The sequence below is a fragment of the Cheilinus undulatus genome, linkage group 18 (assembly GCF_018320785.1).
Source record: "Cheilinus undulatus linkage group 18, ASM1832078v1, whole genome shotgun sequence".
Classification (NCBI taxonomy): Eukaryota; Metazoa; Chordata; class Actinopteri; order Labriformes; family Labridae; genus Cheilinus; species Cheilinus undulatus.
The window spans coordinates 27,407,262-27,426,848 of record NC_054882.1 but is presented as its reverse complement, the minus strand read 5'-3'; the positions used below and the strand labels follow the sequence as shown (position 1 = coordinate 27,426,848).

Sequence of the window (19,587 nt, the reverse complement as noted above, 5' to 3'; positions counted from 1 at the left end):
TCAGAGGTAACCTTTTATTAACTCCAGAATTGAACCAACCTCAAGAGACAGGAAGTTGATCAGCGTTTCCTTCTGCAGGTCCACCTATGGAATACAAAGCAAGCAGTTACACAAAAACATGCTGCAGAAATCGCACTTACACACAGAACATGACAGAATACAGAAACACCTCCAAAGGAATGGTCAAAGAAAATATCAAATATAATAGATAAACATTAGGTTTTGTAATTACTGGAACCCACAATAGTGCCTGATGGTGGTAGCTAAACTCTCTAAAAGCAGTATGGGAGGTAGGGGTGCCAGTTGGGCTGATGGTTGAATCACATGCCAGAGGCTGTAGCCCTTAAAGCACGCTGACCAGGTTTGATTTGAAACCTTATTCACTTTTCTGCTTATCATTCCCCACTATTTCCTCATGATTTTCTACTCTATCCACTGTCACAGAACAATAAAGGTACAAAAAACCCTAAATGTAACCTTGAAAAGAAGGTAGTATGGGAGGTATAGCCTTCAGTTATCAAGCCCCTGTCCTTAAGAATCATCCACCAGTATGAGTCCAGGAGGTAGACCTCCTCCTTTCTCTTAAGAGCAAGTTTAAGACGTTCCTTTCTGTCTAAGCTAGAGTTCTGGCTGGTTAAAGCTTAGACCAGACTCTATGGTCTGCTATAGGCTTAGACTACCAGGGGACTTGACACATTGGTATGAATAATGCATAATTCATACATTAATATATGTTACTAACTTCTGATCTCACCAGTTACAACCATTTTCAAGATGTGAATCTTTGCTGTTGACAGCCTGTTGCTGTGTACCTGCCTGACCCCAACTGCTACAGCTATGAATATATATATATATATATACTTTTTAAAATCAGAATTATAGTTGTTCATGTTATTACTAGACCTGTGTATATAAACTATTACAGTTATTATCAGTCACTGGTGTTGTAGTAACTATTGTTAATTTAACGTGATAAAATGTGACAAAAACTAAAAGTACACCAGAAAAAATATCTGATTTTGAAGGTGTCCAAAATGACAAAAAAACAGTCTTCTTGCATGAGGATTTCAATGGCATTCAGGATTTTCTGTAACCTGCGGTTTCTGTGCTGCTGTTTGAATTTTTGGTACCATCCATTTTTGTCCTGTGAAGTTCACAACTCCACTAGATAGCATTACAGTAACTAACAGTAACATTGACCATTTTGAAACACGGACACACAGCCCACAACTAATTTCCACATACACTGGCTGTGCCATACTGCAATGCACAGCGGTTTTGCTCCGACCGAAGTGAGCGACCTAATACACTGCAAGTCTCAGCAGCTCAGAGCGGGCACCAATCACGAGAAAAGTACAAATTCACCTGGGAGTAGTTTGTTAACTGCAGATTATTGTGCCTTTTTGGGGTTCATTTACCATTCATTTCAACATGATTCCATGATTTTTATTGCCTCTATCATGGGTGAGTACATTTTGAAGTCAAAAGGTTAATGTTTGCTACAAGGATGTGCAGTATCATGTAGTTCAGTGGTTTTCCACTTAAAGTTGATATAATGGTGATTTACATTCTGTTCTGTTTTTTTTAAGTTGACCCAATACTAGGCACATTGTTCTGAACATTTGGATTGATCTGCTCTACATCAATTGACACGGTTTGGTTACAGCCAAACTTTAGTACTATAGTACTTTATTGGGGCACTGGCACATTTTTAGGATGCAGCCCATTGTATAGATGAAATAAGAGGTAATAAAAGTGTGTCCATACACCAAATTCTACAGCTACAAATACTGTATATATTGTTTGTTTTTGTTGTTGCTCTTTTTGTTTGTCTCTCTTAATGCTTTTCCTTCCTCACTTTGTCAGCCCAACACAGTCTAAGCAGATGCTGTTCAACATGAGTCCAGTCTTCCTCCAGGTTTCTCCATCTTTCTCTAACTTCCATGTTCCTCTAAATAGGCCTGAAAAGACTTAAAATTACATCTGCAAAAAGGAGCTAATGGCCTCCTGGATTTAAATTGGAAAATGAGTATTGCTGTCTGAATGACAGATAAGCATGCAGCTGACAAACAAACAGGCCTGTTAAACTGCTTACCAGATTCAAAGTGATTATGTCTGCTATGTTTCAGTAACTCGTATTTACTGTTGCTTTGCTGACGCAAACCATGACCACATGATGTTTGCTGTTTTAGCTGTTAAAAGGCTTTTCCTTGCTCTGTGATTTCACACATGAATTCAAGAGATAAAGTGGGAGAGCAGAAAAAAGAGGGGGGGAAACTGGGATTGGGAGGGTTAAACAAACAAACGACTTACTGCCAGAACCTCGATGTCATTGCTCTTGTTCTGCAAATTGCTGCCCAGATTCTGCAATCTGGTGGTGATCTGAAAGAGAGTTAAAGAGAAAAAAATGAAGCAAGAAACAAATGGAAAATAATTGCTTTTCCCAAGATAGAAATGAACCAGGAGAGGAAGAAACAGTCATTATATAAACAAACATACCAGAACTACTTGGGAAATGCCTTGGTCTGAAAAACTTTAACTGTTTAGTTAAAGACAGAAACAAAGCCAAAAAATAAGTGTTATTCCATAGCAAAGACTTATCATAATTATTAAGAATTATCTTAATAGTTTTTATGATTCATTTTAATGTATTTAATATACATTGTTTTGATGATTTTTTATTGAAAATTATTTAAAGGGTTTTTTTTTTCTAAATTTATTGAGTGATACAGTTGTGAAGACCTTGGGTGGATTTCACCACACTGCACTGCTGCAGGGGTCTGTGTGGCAGCTTAGGGCTGGGTCAAACACTGACAGAGCAAACTGTGTTTGTTTGGCCCCAGGCTCTGACTCCATGTTGGAGCCTACAAGTGGATGCTGGGGTGGAGGTGGGTTGAAAGAGAGAGCGCAGCCCTGGTTCAGGGAAGAGCTGAAAACTGCAGAGCAGAGGAAGAGACCGGAAATCTTGCAGCTTACACAGACCGCCTAATCAAGAGGATGTAATTCGATTGTGATGCATGTCAGGTGTGAAATCAGTGTTCTCAAGTGTGACTGTATGGACTAGCTTACAGGCGTCACTTCATTTTCTGTTTCAGTCTGATTATCACAGAACGAAAGCAGCATTTGAAATCGCATTTCAGGTCCTATGTTGATTTAGCTAATGTTAATCAGTATATTGTAGGTAATGTCAGACCATTCAAAGGCCTATAACTGCTTGATTTAAATGTATTTTCTTTTCTTTTTGTTATATTCCTTTGAGACATTGTAAATTCTGCACTTAGAATTAGAATTTAGGAATGCTTGTTCAGAATTTCCATAAAAGTTTAAGTAGCTGCTTGGAATGTCTGGAGAATTCAATCTGAAATTTTCAGGATTTTTGTTTTTTATTTTACATTTTTGGAATATGTTTGAATTTCATATACTTTCTATAATCACTATAATTTCAATACTTTCAGAAATATACAGAAATATTTGGTAATGTTTTAAAAATTTGGGGGAATTTAGGGGGGTATTTCATGTTTTGGGAATCTCTCATTATTTTAAAAGGAATTTTTCCAGGATCTCCAGAACACTTCTACTTAATATCTAACTCATACTTCTTGTGGTCCATCATCAGGAAAAGGACTACACCGTACATCTCTGAATGACTGACACCATTTTTTTACTGACTGAACCACTCCCTACCAACTGGCCGACAAACACTCAAAATGTATAAAAATGTTAAACTTTTATGCATCAATTTTTTTTGTGTGTTGTACAGTAAGATAATCCTATCGTCCTCATATGCAGACATCATTTTTGGTGAAAACTACTTCTTGTTCGAAGGCAATGCTTAGATTTTATATTTACCAGGTGGTGCAGATCATAAATGGGTGGGAAAACTGAAAATGCATTCCAATCAAAAGCTCAGGTCTCAGGAGATTGTTGTCCGATTTCTTCATTTCTTTTTAATTTGGTGTTTTAATATGTTCTGTATTTTAATGTCTTTTTCTGCTCAATGTCATGCCTTTTATTGCTCATAATGTCATAAATGCTTTGATCTAATCTTTATTTGGCAATCTGAATATCTTTGTGTATGAATGGTGCTTTAATAGACGAGCTATGCCTTGCTTTGTTCTCCCCTGCCTTCGCATTTATTTAAATCTAATGGGTAAATCTCACATTTTTATTTTGTTATCTGATAAAATCCCTTTTTCTGTCCAGAAAGAAAGAACATATCACTTCAATTCAAATCAAATCTTAAAACTGCACTATTATACCAATAAAATCAATAAAAACCAATGTTATAAATTTTACTACTCTGTCAAAATTGGTACTTCATGGTTTTGTCCACTTGGGAGGCTGATTAAAAGATCCAGAAACAAACTCCAGTTCCGTCTCACAGGAAAACATTTGTAACCTATTTGAATGAACTCAACAGAATAATTGGCAGAACTCAACCATTGCTTTCAGTTCAGTCAGGTCCACTTTGTCAAGAAACACACATGATCTGCGGTTCTAAATATTTTTTCTTCATGAGTAGTTATTAAGTTGCATTTATTGCCGTTATTTTTATTTGGTGGTGAGGCTGTTTTGGGATCCCTCTGCCCTTCCACGAGTCTAGGTGGAAAGCATCAAGCAGGAAAAGCACACAATCCTGCCTTTCCTGTGCCTACAAGGACAGCCAGAGGTAGGGAGAGAAGCAGCAAAAATCCCAGAGCAGGGGCACAGAAGTCCTGCCTGTGGCTATATCCCCGCATTTATCTCTCCCACTCATCCCTGTTTCCAACTCTATCAACAGTCCTTCTCTATTAATAAAGGCCTTAAAAGCCCAAAAAATATATATCTTTAAAAAACAACAACAAAAAACAGAGCAGAGGAGGGTTCAATGACCACATGATGACATCAGTTATGTCAGAAGCAGAACCAAGGAGTAGCTGGGGTGGAGGAGGGTTGCAAAAAGCATTTTATAGAGAAAGCAGCATAAAAAAGCCAGGCTAGAGCAGCTTAAACATGAGTTTGAGTGCCACTGGCCAATAGCGTACTACGAGCAAATCAGCTGGCTGTCAGCAGATGATGGCTTGCATAAGATCAGCTGATCTTAATTTTATGGCAGCATCTAAGTCCACGGCCTGCCTGAACTAACGCTATATGCTAATTTTTTTTTTTACTATAAAGCCAATCTAAACAGGTCGGTAAGCTAAAAGGCTGTCGTTTCAAATAATTTTCACTGGTCAACTTATAATTCCGTGTCAATGTGTGTTCATCTGTGACAAACCTGAGTCTCATAGCGTCGTCTAGCACTGGCAGAAACTTTTTCTGGGCTGATGACGTTCACATTTATGTTCATAGCACTGCTGCTCCCATGCTGCTCTGAAGAACCTGGAGGCAGAACAGAACATTTTAATCCAATTATACGTTGTTTTACAATATCCAAAATTTAATCACACTATAATCTTACATTTACACTTTCCAATGAGGTGATAGTAAAACTGCCTCTTTTACTGTTGTTTACTTCATTTAAAGTGTTTGGTGGCTCGCTGTTTGAATGCCAGATGTGGTGTGAAATGTAACACGTACTCTTCTGTGGCACTGATTGAGCGTCACTGCTGGTAATAAATGAGTTAAATACCAGAAGTGTAAAGGTAATACTGGAATCACTCAGACGCTGCTGATCACACATAGATTCAAATACACTGTTTCATAATTCAGTACTTTTATTGCATGCAGCTCTCTGGTGGTGTGAAAGGACGACTGTATAAAAACAGAAGTGTGCATGTTTTATCATCTTGAAAGTTACAAATATACAGTTGAAGCTGTTTACAGAGGCACAATACCTGTGGTGTTGAGCAGAGATCCTTTGGGGTTCTGAAGAGACATGCTTTCAGAGATTTCTCTGAAGGGAAACAAGGATGACGTTATAGAAGAACTGCCTTTCTGACATCATTCATACATCAGAGCCGAACATTTAACACAAACTTCTTACCTGATGTTTCTGTCCTCAAAGAATTTGGTCCTACATTTTTGAATGATGTGGTCCAGCAGGTCTGATTCTTGAATCCTTTTTTCAGACTGTCTGTCCTTCTCAAAGGATTTGACCTAAAGACACATAATGACCTTAACATGTGCAGCTTTATACAACCACCACCATCTGCACTGTTACTCATAGAACAACTGGTATCTTACATACAAAAGACCTTACAGCCTTTAGATATCAGGCTTTACCTGGACAGACCAACACTTTGCCATGAGTGGATAAAATGTCTTGACAAATTGTCAAATATGACATTTCAATCAATTAAACAAGAATTCAGCAGTAAAGTGTAAAATCAGACATCCCTACAAAACAGGCAGTTTTCAAAAAGGAGAGAGTGTTCTTCAATCAAAGATTAATGAAGTAAAAGCTTGTTGCTGAGTGAACTACAGATACAACACATCAATGATCACACGCTGTCAAATGGAGAGGTTTGGGGGACTGCTGTGTTGTTGTTAAGTCAGAACTGAAAGAGAGCTGATGTTTCTCATTAATGCATCAAAATATGCACTGACATATGTCATATCAAAGGTAGGTAAAAAAAAAAAAAAAGTACAGTGCACTTAATAATGGTGTTGTCCGTGGTGAAACTTATGTTTCTAATGTTATTGATCAGACTGTGAATGTGTGTGGAAACCACATCAAACAGAGCAGGGAGGGCCACGTCTACAAAGTAGTTGCAGATCAGGAGACTGAGAGACTGATTTAGTCATTAATGGCTTTGCCTTTTTGCTGTCTGTGACAAAGTTTCTGCAGTTTTCACATGCTAACGCTACTGCTGCTTCCTATTCCATTATTGGTCTCTTAATATGACTCTTTGGTGACTTATGAGACCTGTTATTTTAAAACTCAAAGACTCTGGGACAGTTTAGCTCAGTTGGTAGAGCAGGTATCCACATACAGAGCCTATAGTCCTCAACACATTGGTTGTGGGATCCATTCCTTGTCCTGCTGCATGTCTTCCCCACTCTCTTTCCCCATATTTCCTGTCTCTCTTCAACCATCCTATAATAATTATTGGAGTGATGCTTTGGGCTAGAATCATATGAAGTGGGTTGGTAAGGCCCTTTAAGGTGCCTGAAGGTGTCAAAATGACCTCCACAAAATATGTGGAGTTCCTAAGTGCCTGTGTTCATCCATGGTATAAAAAGAAGAACCGTGCCTTCTGGAGCAAAATCATCTTTGTGCAAGACAACGAACCATCTGATTCTGCAAAAATTACCACTGAAGCCTTGGCTGCTATGGGCATAAAGGGAAAAAAAAAAACATGGTGTGGCTATCATCATCCCGTGACCTAAATCCTACTGAGAACCTGTAGATGACTGTTAACCTCAAAACAGCAGCAGCCTCAAAGGATATAAACACAGAAACTATACATGGACTTACAAGTTCAATGGATGAGAGAGCTGTTAAGATAATATCAAAGAGGGGCTTCTATGTTGGTTCAGAACTTGATTTGAGAGCTTTAATTTGAGAAAAATTACCTCCTAATGCAAAAAATTCAAACAGATTTCTATTTTCAATTCTTGAGAAACCATTGAGTGTTTTGAAACTCTGTTTTGCATAATAATTTGGAACACTGCGTTTTTAGGGGTTTTTTTTTAGAGCAAGAATGTCGCCATCACCATTCTTATTTTGCCGAATAAAAAACAGATTACAAAATAACTGTGGAAGAATAAAAAAATCCTAATAACTGCCAATTATATATACTAGTTATGAAAAATGAACAACAACAGTGTATGCATTATAACTTGGAACACAGTGTATATTTAACTACTGTAAACGATGACAAAAACTCCCCCTTCATTGTTTCTTTGCTACATATTTTGTAAAAAGATCTTTCTGTTGATCTATATTGAAAAATGCACTACTGATACATGCATATGGCTGACTGGCAAATGACAAACCACTAACAGATATACTGTCCGAGTGCTGTTTATGAAGCTGGTTTACCTTCATATAGTTTCCCTCCTTGTCAGAAACCAGGACCATGCAGCTGATACCAGCGAGCCTGCAGTGATCCAGCAGCGTCTCCTGAGACTAAGCACACAAAATGACAAACATAGAAACACAATGTTAGATTGAAATATCATTGTCTTGATCTAAGTACGGTTATTTTCACACAATTGGAGCATTCACTGCTAGATTTCCACTTAAACTGGATTGCTGATGAAATATCACAGTGTGTGACTGTTTGGGCTTTAGGATGGCGACCAGAGGGTCTGTATGGGTTTTGTTAAAAGGCGTGTTTACTGGAATTACGAGAACTTCACCACATGAGGTTTGCTGCCATCGCATGCACATTGAGTGTTTTCTTCCATTAAACACTAAAAGAACTTTGAGTCAAGTCTGACGACATTACAGGACTGCTACACTTAATGCATTGTGGCTGCTGGTTCCACACTGAGGCTGCTGAAGGAGAAGGAAAAGGGCATGGTTGAGATACCACTTGGCTCAACTATAAAGGTTGGAAAAATGCTAAAAGTGAGGTAATCGTTGGGGAACTTTAACTTCAGAAATTCTTCTACAGCAGCAGTGAGTCAGGACACTGTGAATTCAGATAATAAATCCGACCCTGACAGCACATATGAGTTTATATGTTTGTTTTTGTAAGCCCAATCTCACCAAAGACTTAGCGGCTAGACAAGCTCACAACGCTAGAAAATAGACCCCTTTTTTTGTATGAGCGTGTGGCTTTGCTCCATCTCCACACAAGCACAGTAACTTCCTCCTTTCTTACAACTTTCTCAATGACAGAACAAATTAAGTCAAAGGTAAGCCTTTCCCTGGAGGCTGATCAGTGCTGACGGCATGTGGAAAGGGCTTTTCCAAATTTGGCTAATAAAAGCTAAAAGAGTGTAACCGTCTCCTTGAGGTCGAACAAAAGCTCCAGATTCTGCTTGTTAAAAAGCCATTATGTGAAAGGTGCTGAAAAAAGGCAAGCAGGGGGTAGATGGTTGAGAAGGTTCAAACAAGGTGTTCTCAGCATCTACTTGCAGCACCACCTGCATACAGAAACAGCTAATACACATGCTGCCGACAATTTGGACACAGTGCTGCTTGTTTACAGCCAAACCCAGCCTTTCCTAATTACCTCAAAGAACTCTGGGGGGAAACGAAGGTGGCCAGTCGCTTATGTCCTGTGCCAGTACAAAAGACAATGAAGACCATTAAAGCAAACATTTATGCACTGCAGAAGTGGAAAGTTCAAACAATGGGTTACAAAGAGTAAGCGGGGGGAAAACAGGAGGAGTATTTAAATGTGGGCACAGCGAAGTGCCATGGAGGGCGTCTATCCCGACGCACAAACATGAGGCTGAGATCAGTTTGTCACATAAACATGAAGAATGTGACAGAGGCATGGCATCAGGAGTTTTGGACCGAAAAGATAATGACTTCACTTTGAAGGGGCTGATCTCAGCTCAGAGCTGCTCTAAACACAACTCAAGTTCCCATAACTAAAACTTATCAAAAAATGCTATTGGAAACTCATAAAGCATATGACAGTCAATTGGTGCAAAAAATGACTCCACGGCATGTTGTCCCAATATGGTCTGTGAACGCTCATTCTCTGGGATGTTTACTATTTCTGATGCTGTCTTGATAAGCCTGTTGCTGACAAATTGGAGTCTTTTTCCTTGAAGCTTGGTGTTGCCCTCTGTAGGAAGGATAAAGTAACTACAGGGCAAAAGAACGGGTAGAGCTCAGGAAATCAACTAGTCAGGGAGGTAAATGTCAGATATATGGTTCAGACATACAACAAAATAAAAGGCCCTTCAAAATCTTTATAAGTTCATAAAAACAAACTCAATGACTTTTTTATTGAGTTCTTATTGAGTGCAAGCCCTTTGCCATTTTCCTTCTTTCACAGATCTGGAAGTTTTACTGAGGCAGGAAGAAATGGACTCTACTTTCTGGAGCTAAGATAAATGTAGGCCTTATAGGCTCTGGCTTGCGTTGTTTTTCTGTTTTGTTTTGGGTTTTTTTACTTAATCTTTCCCTTTTTTTTACCCGATGAATGTTGTAATATTTGAGATTATTCTTCTCCGACATAGAAGTTCAGAAACACCTTTTGGCCAATCTGAGCAATGGAATAATTGCTTCGCACATGTTTTTTTCAGGAAAGGTGCATCTGAGGGCAGGGCGTCCAGCAAACAGTTCATGAAAACTCCCACATACAGACCAACTTCCAAAAAAGGTGGTATTCATATGCATCGTTTCAGTACTAGACCTTCAGGCAAACAGTTTGCCTGTTGCGCAACCAGATTGTAAACATATTCTCACCAGTGTGGATGTACAGATTTGCAACAAAATGGTTAGTATGACTCTCTGTTTTGCATTTTCCTGTCTGTTTTGGCCGATAACTAGACGGCACACCCCAAAAAAAAAAAAAAAAAAGGCAAGACTTTGATTCTCTAGATTCTCCTCACACGAGACCCTGGCTTGTTAACATGCAAACAAACTTAAAATCAAGCCTTGTCACGGCCAACACGCACGACTCACACGCTCAGTCTTAATTGGCCGTTAGTTAGTGCTTGGCAATTAAATAAGGTTCCATCTTAGTTACAGTTTTTGCTTCCCATGATCATGAAAACAAGACAATAGTGATTAATCACTACTGTGCCACATGCTGTGTGTTATACTTGTTTCATGGTAAATGTTCGGCCATGAAAATAATTTTTGTTTATTCATTTTAAACGTATGCTATGTTTTTACATATTTGTGTTTTTATACAGATGGAGATGTGAAATCAACTAGCAATCACGTTTAAATTTCTTGATCTCAATATCAATTAAAATGATCATGATAATGATTTTTGCCATAATCGAGCAGCCCTAGTGTAAGTGTGCCTTTGGACAGCCTAGATTAAATCAAATGTCACTGATTAGCTGATCTGCTGGTTACAGAGATGCAAGAAGAAAGTTTTTGCAAACCTCAAAGATACAATCCATTTTAGTGAATAATACAGTGTAAACTTGACATTAGCTATGCTTACATCTCTTGGGGACCAACAAGATGAATAATAATCATTCTGTGACAAAACGTCTTTAAAATATTCCTTGTGCTTTTTGGAACTGGCTTCTTTTGGGTCATTATTCAAAGTAGTTCCTGTCTGCAGAGACAGAGAGGGACATCACAGCCTCTCTGTGTCTTTTTCTGTCTCCATTATGAGTCATTTTCGGCAAAGAATGGCATGACAACAGCCTGCCACTGGTTGTCACAGCCCATGTGACATCTGTTTAGGGAACTCAAATGGTGGCTAAAACTAAGCCAGTGGCAGAGATGATTGAAAAATGGATTGAATAATGGAAAAAAAGACGTTCAATATCTGCGTTACTGGTGTGGAATGTCACCAAAGTTCTAGGCTTATAAGAAAATTTCTGTAAGAGCTACAAGGCATGGATAGCATCACTAGAAAGGCACGACTGAGGGAAGAGGAAAAACAGTTTAAAAGTTATTCAACTTTGAAAAACATGTATCTTCTTGTCTTATACAACAATGCAATGTCGGTCTCAGGGTTAATAAAGAAATGTCCAATTCTGATGAAACTTTTGCTATACCTGCATTCACATAAATGTCTTCACGGGCAGCCATTGTTTATAGGCATGCAGTACAACTAAACCATACCTGTAACTGCATGACATTAATTAATCCATGAATTCTCTGACTAAGAAAAAGCATTTCAGACTGAAGCCTTGAAAGATGGATGTGCCTGATGGCAGACATGAAATCTGACCAAGCTATCTGCTTTACAAAGTTATATTTTTATCCTAACTAGGAAGAAACCATCTAAGCAAATGTGTATATAGAAACTGAGCTGAATAACAAATTGCAAAAGCACCACTATCAACCAGAATTAAATTTCTTTCCAATTGCTTCAGTTCAGAACAGCATCTTCCAACTGAGATTTTTATACTGAACTGAGATCAGGCCATGATTCTGATTATTTGTGCAAATAAACATGGCAATGTTTTGTTAAAAAGAACATCCACAATGCTCCTTTAAGTTAAATCAGCCTACTGTCAGCAGACAGCTAACCTGTGAGACATCGTAGGCAATGTCTGCCGAGACGCCAGCACTCCACAACTTCTGCACCACATTGATGGCTCTGGACATGGATGAATGCCCCACAGGGACCACCAGCGCATCACAGGAACTCACTGACGGCTGAAACAGAGAACAAACTGAGTTTTGAAAACCTGTCAAATTCACACCGAGGCAAAGAGCTGTGATAAAAATAACTGGTTTTCTAAAAAAAATGAGTTATTTAATGTTCTCTCTCCTCACACCAACCTGCACATTTCTTGGCACATCAATTCAATGTCTCAATATGAACTACAGAAAATGATACACCTCCAAAAATAACTCAGCGGCATCAAGAGTCCCACTGATCATAGTCATTAACATGTTTCTAAAAGTGGCTGTGTGGCACCAACTGCTGCAATAAGGCATCATTAAATATGCAGCTCTGTCTGCTGCTCCTTCATCATAATAATTAGGAATGTCAGATCCTAGCGAGTGTGAGTGTGAGTGGGCTCATTTCTCACTGGCTCCTCCATGCTGGCCATGGCAGCACACACTTTGTCCAAGGCCACGCTGGCTCCGACTGCAGAGGGCACTGGCACTGTGGAAGCTGGCCCTCGAAACTCCAGGATCTGACAGGACAGAGAGGAAAGGACATAAAGACAGCAGGTGGAGGGAATCAGCGACGCTGCATCATGTGGAATTAATGAAATACAGACTTTGGAAAGGCAGTATGTTTAAGATGGGAAAAATATGGTTTACATACATACATGTGTGGAATGAGAGCTTTTTGGCTGCAGTTTTTAGAGAAAAGCTGCCATAAAAAATGAGCAGCAGTAAACCCACCAGGTGATCGTAGCGTCCTCCAGCAGCCACGATATCTGGCACAGTTCTCTTACGTTTTCTGATGAAAGCCACAAACTGAAAGATGACCCCGGAGTGATGCTGCACCTTGTATACCAAACCCAAATTCACCACCACCTAAAGAGGAAACATTTGCATTTAAAAGGGAATAAACACAGAGGGCCTGATTCTCAAACTGATTTTTAAGGTTTTTGACTCCACTATAGCTGCCATGTCAAAACCCACATTCACAACTCAAGAGTTTACTGTCCTGTTTTGTGAAGTAGATTCTTCTTTCAATGAGGCTTGTCTGCATAGAAAGAGGCCAGTTAATGCATAATGCTCACAGTTTGCTCTGTGAGCATTATGCATTAACTGGCCTAGCAGTGCCCACAGAGTTTGCACTGTGAGCATTATGCATTAACTGGCCTCTTTCTTCACAGATCAGTCATTGAAAGAAGCATCTAATTCACAAAATCCCAAACTAATAGCAAAGTGCAGTTAGGATCTGTGTCCACAGCTGCCTTTTTGAGCTGATAGTGCCCACTACCTCAGTTTTTACACCAGCAAAGTGTAGAAACAACGCAGCAACTATAAATCACTTCAAGTGTCCTAGCACTAAATGTCACTAAATAGTGTTTTTTGGACTCAAAGTATTTTCTAAAAGGATTGAATAAAACGCATGTAGAGGAGCTGAGACTAAATGCATGCTGGAAAGTGCTTGGTAGAAAATGCATCCTGTTTAATGTGGTTTTTAGAAACCTGGCAGTCATATGGTAACCTTACATGTCAGATAGACTGTTAAAAAATATATATATAGCATGGATTTATTTCACCATCATCTGGGAAACCTTCCATACAAAGAGTTTAAGAAGGGCAGGAATTAAAAAAAATCTTGGAAGGTGATTGGTCAACCCCTCTGTCTGTCAGATTCATGGCAGGCCAATTGGAGCGACAAGACGAATGAGATAGTAGACATGCGCAACTCCAGTGTTAACCTCAGCTATACAGGCCTTGCTTTGTCGTAGTATTTGAATGGCGGAGCTTGTCGTTGGCTAACATTTATACCAAAGCCTGTCAGGAGACATGCAGAAATATCTTCTCTGTTAAGAGAAGCCTTTGGTGTGGCTCTCTGCTCTTGTTTTAATAAAGAAATGTGGTAGAAGTCTGAGTTAACTGCAGCTCTACTACGCTACAATCAAGCTAATGGCTACCAGCTTATACAACTCCTCCTGGAGGGATCGCAAACTCAAACCAAAGCAGGTCCGCAGAAGCAAAAGTATCTTTAACACTGGAAAGCATCAAATGCTTTCAGTGAGCTCTTTTCTCTTAATACAGAAATGTGGTCCAGTTCTGATAGAACTGCTGCTTTACTTTAGCTACATCCAAGGTCAGCACTATACTAAGTGGCAGCCATTGCTAATGGCTCACAGTATAACTAAACCCTGCCCATAGCTACAGCCTCATTCCCCTAAAATCTTGGTTCTGCACAAAAATGTGGATTGAAGCTTTTCATGCTGGATATCCCGATGACAAGTATCTGGCCAGTCCACCTGCTTTGCAATGTTAGTCACACGGAATACCACAGGAACTTTTTGAGAAGTTATTAAAAATTGGATGCCATCCAATCTGAGTGGTCAGGACATGATTTAGGAATACATTATTTGAAAATAAAGTCTGTAAATAATATTGTGATGTCACTATTATCAATATAACAGGGTGTTAAATCAGTCAGGGCTGTCAGGAGTTAAACACTATATCCATGGCGAGAATACCAGGGTTTTCTTTTTTCTACCAGGTCATCCTTGTTTGTCCATTAATTGAGGAAGCTTTGTTTTAACCAGCTGAAAAGCAACATATGACAACTTTCAAAGTCAGTCTCACAGTAAACTTCACAAAAGTTCCCCTCTCCTCCTTGCTTATCATCTTTATCCGGACATAATAGTGCCCTGTCAGCATGAGAACCTGGCTCTGTTCCGCATAAAGGTGCACCACACTCAGACAGAAATTGCACAGAACAGGACAGCCTCAGGGTGTGTTGCATATATCCTTATCTATATATGCTATATATGCATTGTAAATAAGACCTTGAGGCAGAGATATTGGGAGTGATGAATGTGCAGTTTTTGAATGGTTTTCCTTTTGCACACTAACTCCTGTAGATTCCAAATCACCTGCAGTTTGACTCCCAGTCTCCGCAGCAGCATGGTGATCTCCTCTAGGTCCTTGAGGCCCTGCTTGGCCAGCTGGGTGAAGGCAGTCTTCTGTTTGGTAAGTGATGTCAGCAGTGGCGCCAAGTCCTGCAAGTCCCCCTTCTGCTCTATGTACTTGTACAATGTCTGCAACTGGGCACAACAAGGAGGAGTAGACATCTGTGCTTAGAACAGAGAGAAACTAGCTGCTACAGGACTGATTACATTCACAGAAGCAACAACTTGGACACTCACGCTGTTGGTGGACAGTGAGAAGTTGCAGAACTTTGCCTCCACCTCACGTTTGGTCAGCTTTTCACTCTGGAGTCAAAAATAGAGTCAGAGAAAGTTAACCTCTGTTATATTTGGACAGAATTCTGCTTTATTTGTTTATGCCAGGACATTAGCAACACGCACGCAATGTGGATAACATCTGTGGTGCACGTGCGTTCTGCACTGACCATGGCGTCACACAGTATGTTGGAAGCCTGGCTCAGTTTGTCTTCAGGGACTCCACTGTGGAGCAGGATGGCCTTCAACAAGCTGGTGTGGTTCAGGTAGATGTTGTAGTTCCTCTCCTGTGGTGACAAAAACACACAGAATCACAGCTTTCACCCTCTTAGAGCGCTACTGTACAATGATCACTCAGTGGATAATGGCTGAAGTGTCAGTCTGCCCTCTCATTCTGACTGACTCACATATTCTTAAAAGCTTTCACACTGAAGTTGACAGAAGGCTAGAAACATTGTCTTTACAGGATGAAACAAAGGTCAGACCCTGGGTTGAATGGGTTCATGCAACATGCAGGAAGGCTGCAACAGGAGACTGGTGCAGTGCTGGGATATGTAGACAGGAAATGGACTGTACTGACAGGAAGGGAAGGAAGTGAACAAAGCTGCACAAAACAGATTTACTATGCAAATAATAAATCCAGTGTAAATCTGTCAGGCTTACACATGCTGTGGTATGTTAGGAATGTGAGTGGAAGGTACAAAAAAGGAAAAAACAAAAACAGGACAGGTTGGGATGATGGCATCCGGAGGAAAAGGAACAATGATGCGTCAACAAACGCTGCGTTGGAATGTGGATCAAAACAATGTGGTGCAGATCACTTCATCATATCAAATGCAGGCAGCAAGTGTGAGTAACCTGGAGTGCAGGGAATTCCTGGACTATTTCAGAGATGGTGTAAATCGTCTCGGCGTCAGGGAGGAGGCTGTTAGTGACGGGGGTGATGATGTCAAAAGCACACTCCACAAGCTCCCGTGGATGCGCTCGATCCAGTTTTCTTGGCCTGAATACACGCTCAATGCTGTACCTGTGACAACAGAAAGCAGAGGTGGCTCTCCCTCCAAAATCTGCTTTTTATTGTGTTAATGAGTGCAATATAGGCCCCTACAGACAGCTCTTTATACAGGTGCATCTCAAAAACATTTGAATATCATGTCAAAGTTCATTTTTTTCTTGTGATTTACTTTACTGAACTTTTGTAAATTCTAGATTAATCTCATACAAAATGATATGTTCAGCCTTTTTTATGTTTTAAACTTACTGATTACAGCTTACAGCTCACAAAAAACTTTTATTTACTACCTTAAAATAAAAGAATATTGTGGAAAGGTCCAATTTGCAAAGGTTTCCTGAGCCTTCATTCTCTCAATCTGGTTCAGCTCACACAACCACAATCATAATGAAGACTGCCGACTTGACTATTGTCCAAAAGACCATCATTGGCATCCTTCACATGGAGAGTAAGCCACAGAAGGTCACTGCTGACAGGGTAGGCATATTCATTCATTCATCATATTCATGGGAAGTTAACTGGAGGAGAAAAGTGTGGTAAGAAAAGGTGCACAATCAACAAAGACGAGCTCAGCCTTGGGAGGATTGTCAAGCAAAATGGTTCAAGAATTGAGGGCGGTTTCAAAAGGAGTGGACTGAGGCTGGAGTCAGTGGATCAAGAGCCACCACATGTAGACATGCTCAGGAGATAAACTACAAATATTGTGTTCTTAGTGTCAAGACACTCCTAAACCACAGACAACGTTATAAGTTTCTCACATGGGCTAAAGAGAAAAAGAACTGGACCGTTCCTTAGTGGTCCAAAGTCCTCTTTTCAGATTAAGTAAATTTTCAATTTAAAGTGGAAATCAAGGTCCCAGAGTCGGGAGGAAGATCACAGAGGCACAGAATCCAAGATGCTTGAAGTCCAGAGAGATACCAGACACAACAATACAGATGAGCCCAAGGCTGCTGTCAAAGCAACCTGGGCTCCATAACACCCCAGCAGTGCCATGGACTGATTGGCTCCCTTCTATGTTTCATAGATGCAGTCATTTGTGCAAACAGAGCTCCAATTAATTATTGAGTGCATAAATAAGCATCATTTTCCAGAAAGTCAACATTTCAGCATTATAAATCCTTTTTTGATTGGTGTTTTGTGTTATTCTAATATTATAAGAAAGTGGATTTTTTTTTCATGAGCTGTAAGATGTAATCATCAACATTAAAACAAAAAAGTTGTGAAATATCTCACTTTGTAATAACGAATAGAGAAGATATGAAAGCTTCACTTCTTGAATTAAATCACAGGGAAAAAAATACTTTTTGATATTTTAAGTTTTTGAGACTAAAAGTGAGAAGATCCTTGCTCACAAAAATAAAAAAGGGTTAAAATCAAGTTAAAAATATTTTTAAAAACCACACAAGCATTTTGAAGAACCGCTGCGAACAGTTTTCTCATTAATAAAATGAAATTGTTCAAAATAACTATAAATCTTATTTCTTAATCCATCCATTAACATTTTGCTTGTCTGAAACACCCTCTGAAAGATAAATGTACTAAGAGCTTTAAGTTAACAAATGACCATTACAGTTCTTTTACTATTATGTAGCAGGTTTTTGGTATAAAGAATATGATCATAAAACTTTACCTTTTCAGATGAGTTAAGTTGTTGCGAGCGACATATCTTGCAAATGCCATCTAAAGTAAAAAAGAGTTAGGTGGGTTTAGATACATTACTCTAACGATAGTGAAGTCAGAGCATACCAGGCTGTAATCAATCACAGTGTGGAAACAACCATTTAGTCCTCAGGGTTTCCTGAGGTAGCAGGATCTGAAGGTGGCTGCTGATTGCACCTTCACACGCTGTGTGGGTTTGCATGTGCTGATGCAGATAGTTGTGTAATTAGTGTTTCTGTGCGAGTGCAGACATGTACATCTGCGTGTGTGTTATGTGTGCATGTGTGTCATGCTCACGCGAAGGTCATAGGGCAGAGTAACCAGCATTCCACTATGGTCCATGAAGCAGGCCAGCTCGCTGCCGTCGTACAGCTTTCTGTTCCTGGGGAGGAGCAGCGGTGTCTGCAGACGCACCGCACCTGAAAACAAACACCATGCATTGCTGCTACATCTGCATAAGACAACATAACCCTCACCTTTAAAGAGCTGATGCGTGTGAGCAGATACCCACAGAGCATAAACAAATAAGAGCAGCTGGACATCATCAGCAGCATGCACAAAAATAGCCCTACCACCTGCATAGAATCTGTACTGCCCAACAGTATGCTTATTGTTTAGCTGCCAATCACTGGAGCAGATGTTGGGGTCCCAAAAAAGAGGGCTTACAGCGGGTCAGGAGTCAAAGTTGCTTGAAGAGGAGAGTCAACAAAGGTTCATGCTCACATGCACCAGACTAGCATAGTGTACTCACCATGCTTCTTGAAGATCCTGGTGATTGTTTCGTGCACATACTGCTGCAATTTAGCGCCGTTAAAGCTGAAGCTGCCCTGCAGGGAGAGCAAACAAACAGCCTCTGTTAAGGATCAGGAGACATCGATTAAGCTCTTACAGGCCTCCTGCAGGACTCTTACAAAGACCAGATGAGTGAAGTAGTACTGAGGGGTCAGTGCATGGATTCATATACTGTATCTGCAGTGACATCTTCAGGTAGAGACAGGAACAAGTCTTAATCATGTATTTTCAGTAATATGACTGAAAAGACATAATTGCTCAGCTAATTTCACCTGAAACGGCACCAATGTCTCTAAAGACAAATTCACACCACATAAAGTTCCTGAATTATTTGAAATTTCCCAATGTTTTTGCATAAAATTAAACATGTTTTGTAGCAACACTCACCTGACCAAAATGTCCATAAATATGCTAATGCCTTACATAATTCAGATATAAACACAAGCATCAGTCCTGTGTACCTTGTGCAGGTCGATGTCGTAGGTGTAATCCATGACTGGCGATGTGTTCTGGGCGAACAGCTGGCCCACCATGGTGCGGTACGCCTTGCCGTTAATGTTAGCCATGGTGTGCTGCAGCACCTCATGCAGCTCTGACTCCTCCAGCTGAAGCGGAGGCAGCAGTTCACTCTTCAGCAACTCCTGGGTGGTGGGCCGCAGTGCTGGGTCATGGTTCAGCAGCCACTCAATCACTTTTCTCTGACAGATAGGAAGAAAAGAGGATTTAATTGTTGGACTTGGGAGTTTTGAGGGACAAGGTGA

The 19,587-nt window shown here is 39.9% G+C and overlaps 1 protein-coding gene across 1 annotated transcript in view; it reads right to left on the bottom strand.

Moving 5' to 3' along the window:
• eif2ak4 (eukaryotic translation initiation factor 2 alpha kinase 4) overlaps positions 1 to 19,587 on the bottom strand; it is a 36,879-nt gene that overhangs the window by 5,426 nt on the left and 11,866 nt on the right. Inside the window, exons 21-37 of the mRNA XM_041812564.1 lie at positions 19,288 to 19,524; positions 18,786 to 18,861; positions 18,332 to 18,453; positions 18,006 to 18,055; positions 16,222 to 16,390; positions 15,534 to 15,650; positions 15,328 to 15,393; positions 15,055 to 15,225; positions 12,884 to 13,018; positions 12,562 to 12,669; positions 12,053 to 12,181; positions 7,967 to 8,053; positions 5,966 to 6,078; positions 5,817 to 5,875; positions 5,258 to 5,361; positions 2,314 to 2,382; positions 40 to 84 (exon numbers count right to left, since the gene is read on the bottom strand). Of these exons, the coding sequence (XP_041668498.1) occupies positions 40 to 84; positions 2,314 to 2,382; positions 5,258 to 5,361; positions 5,817 to 5,875; positions 5,966 to 6,078; positions 7,967 to 8,053; positions 12,053 to 12,181; positions 12,562 to 12,669; positions 12,884 to 13,018; positions 15,055 to 15,225; positions 15,328 to 15,393; positions 15,534 to 15,650; positions 16,222 to 16,390; positions 18,006 to 18,055; positions 18,332 to 18,453; positions 18,786 to 18,861; positions 19,288 to 19,524 (1,857 nt within the window). The remainder of the gene's footprint in view (positions 1 to 39; positions 85 to 2,313; positions 2,383 to 5,257; positions 5,362 to 5,816; positions 5,876 to 5,965; positions 6,079 to 7,966; positions 8,054 to 12,052; positions 12,182 to 12,561; positions 12,670 to 12,883; positions 13,019 to 15,054; positions 15,226 to 15,327; positions 15,394 to 15,533; positions 15,651 to 16,221; positions 16,391 to 18,005; positions 18,056 to 18,331; positions 18,454 to 18,785; positions 18,862 to 19,287; positions 19,525 to 19,587) is intronic.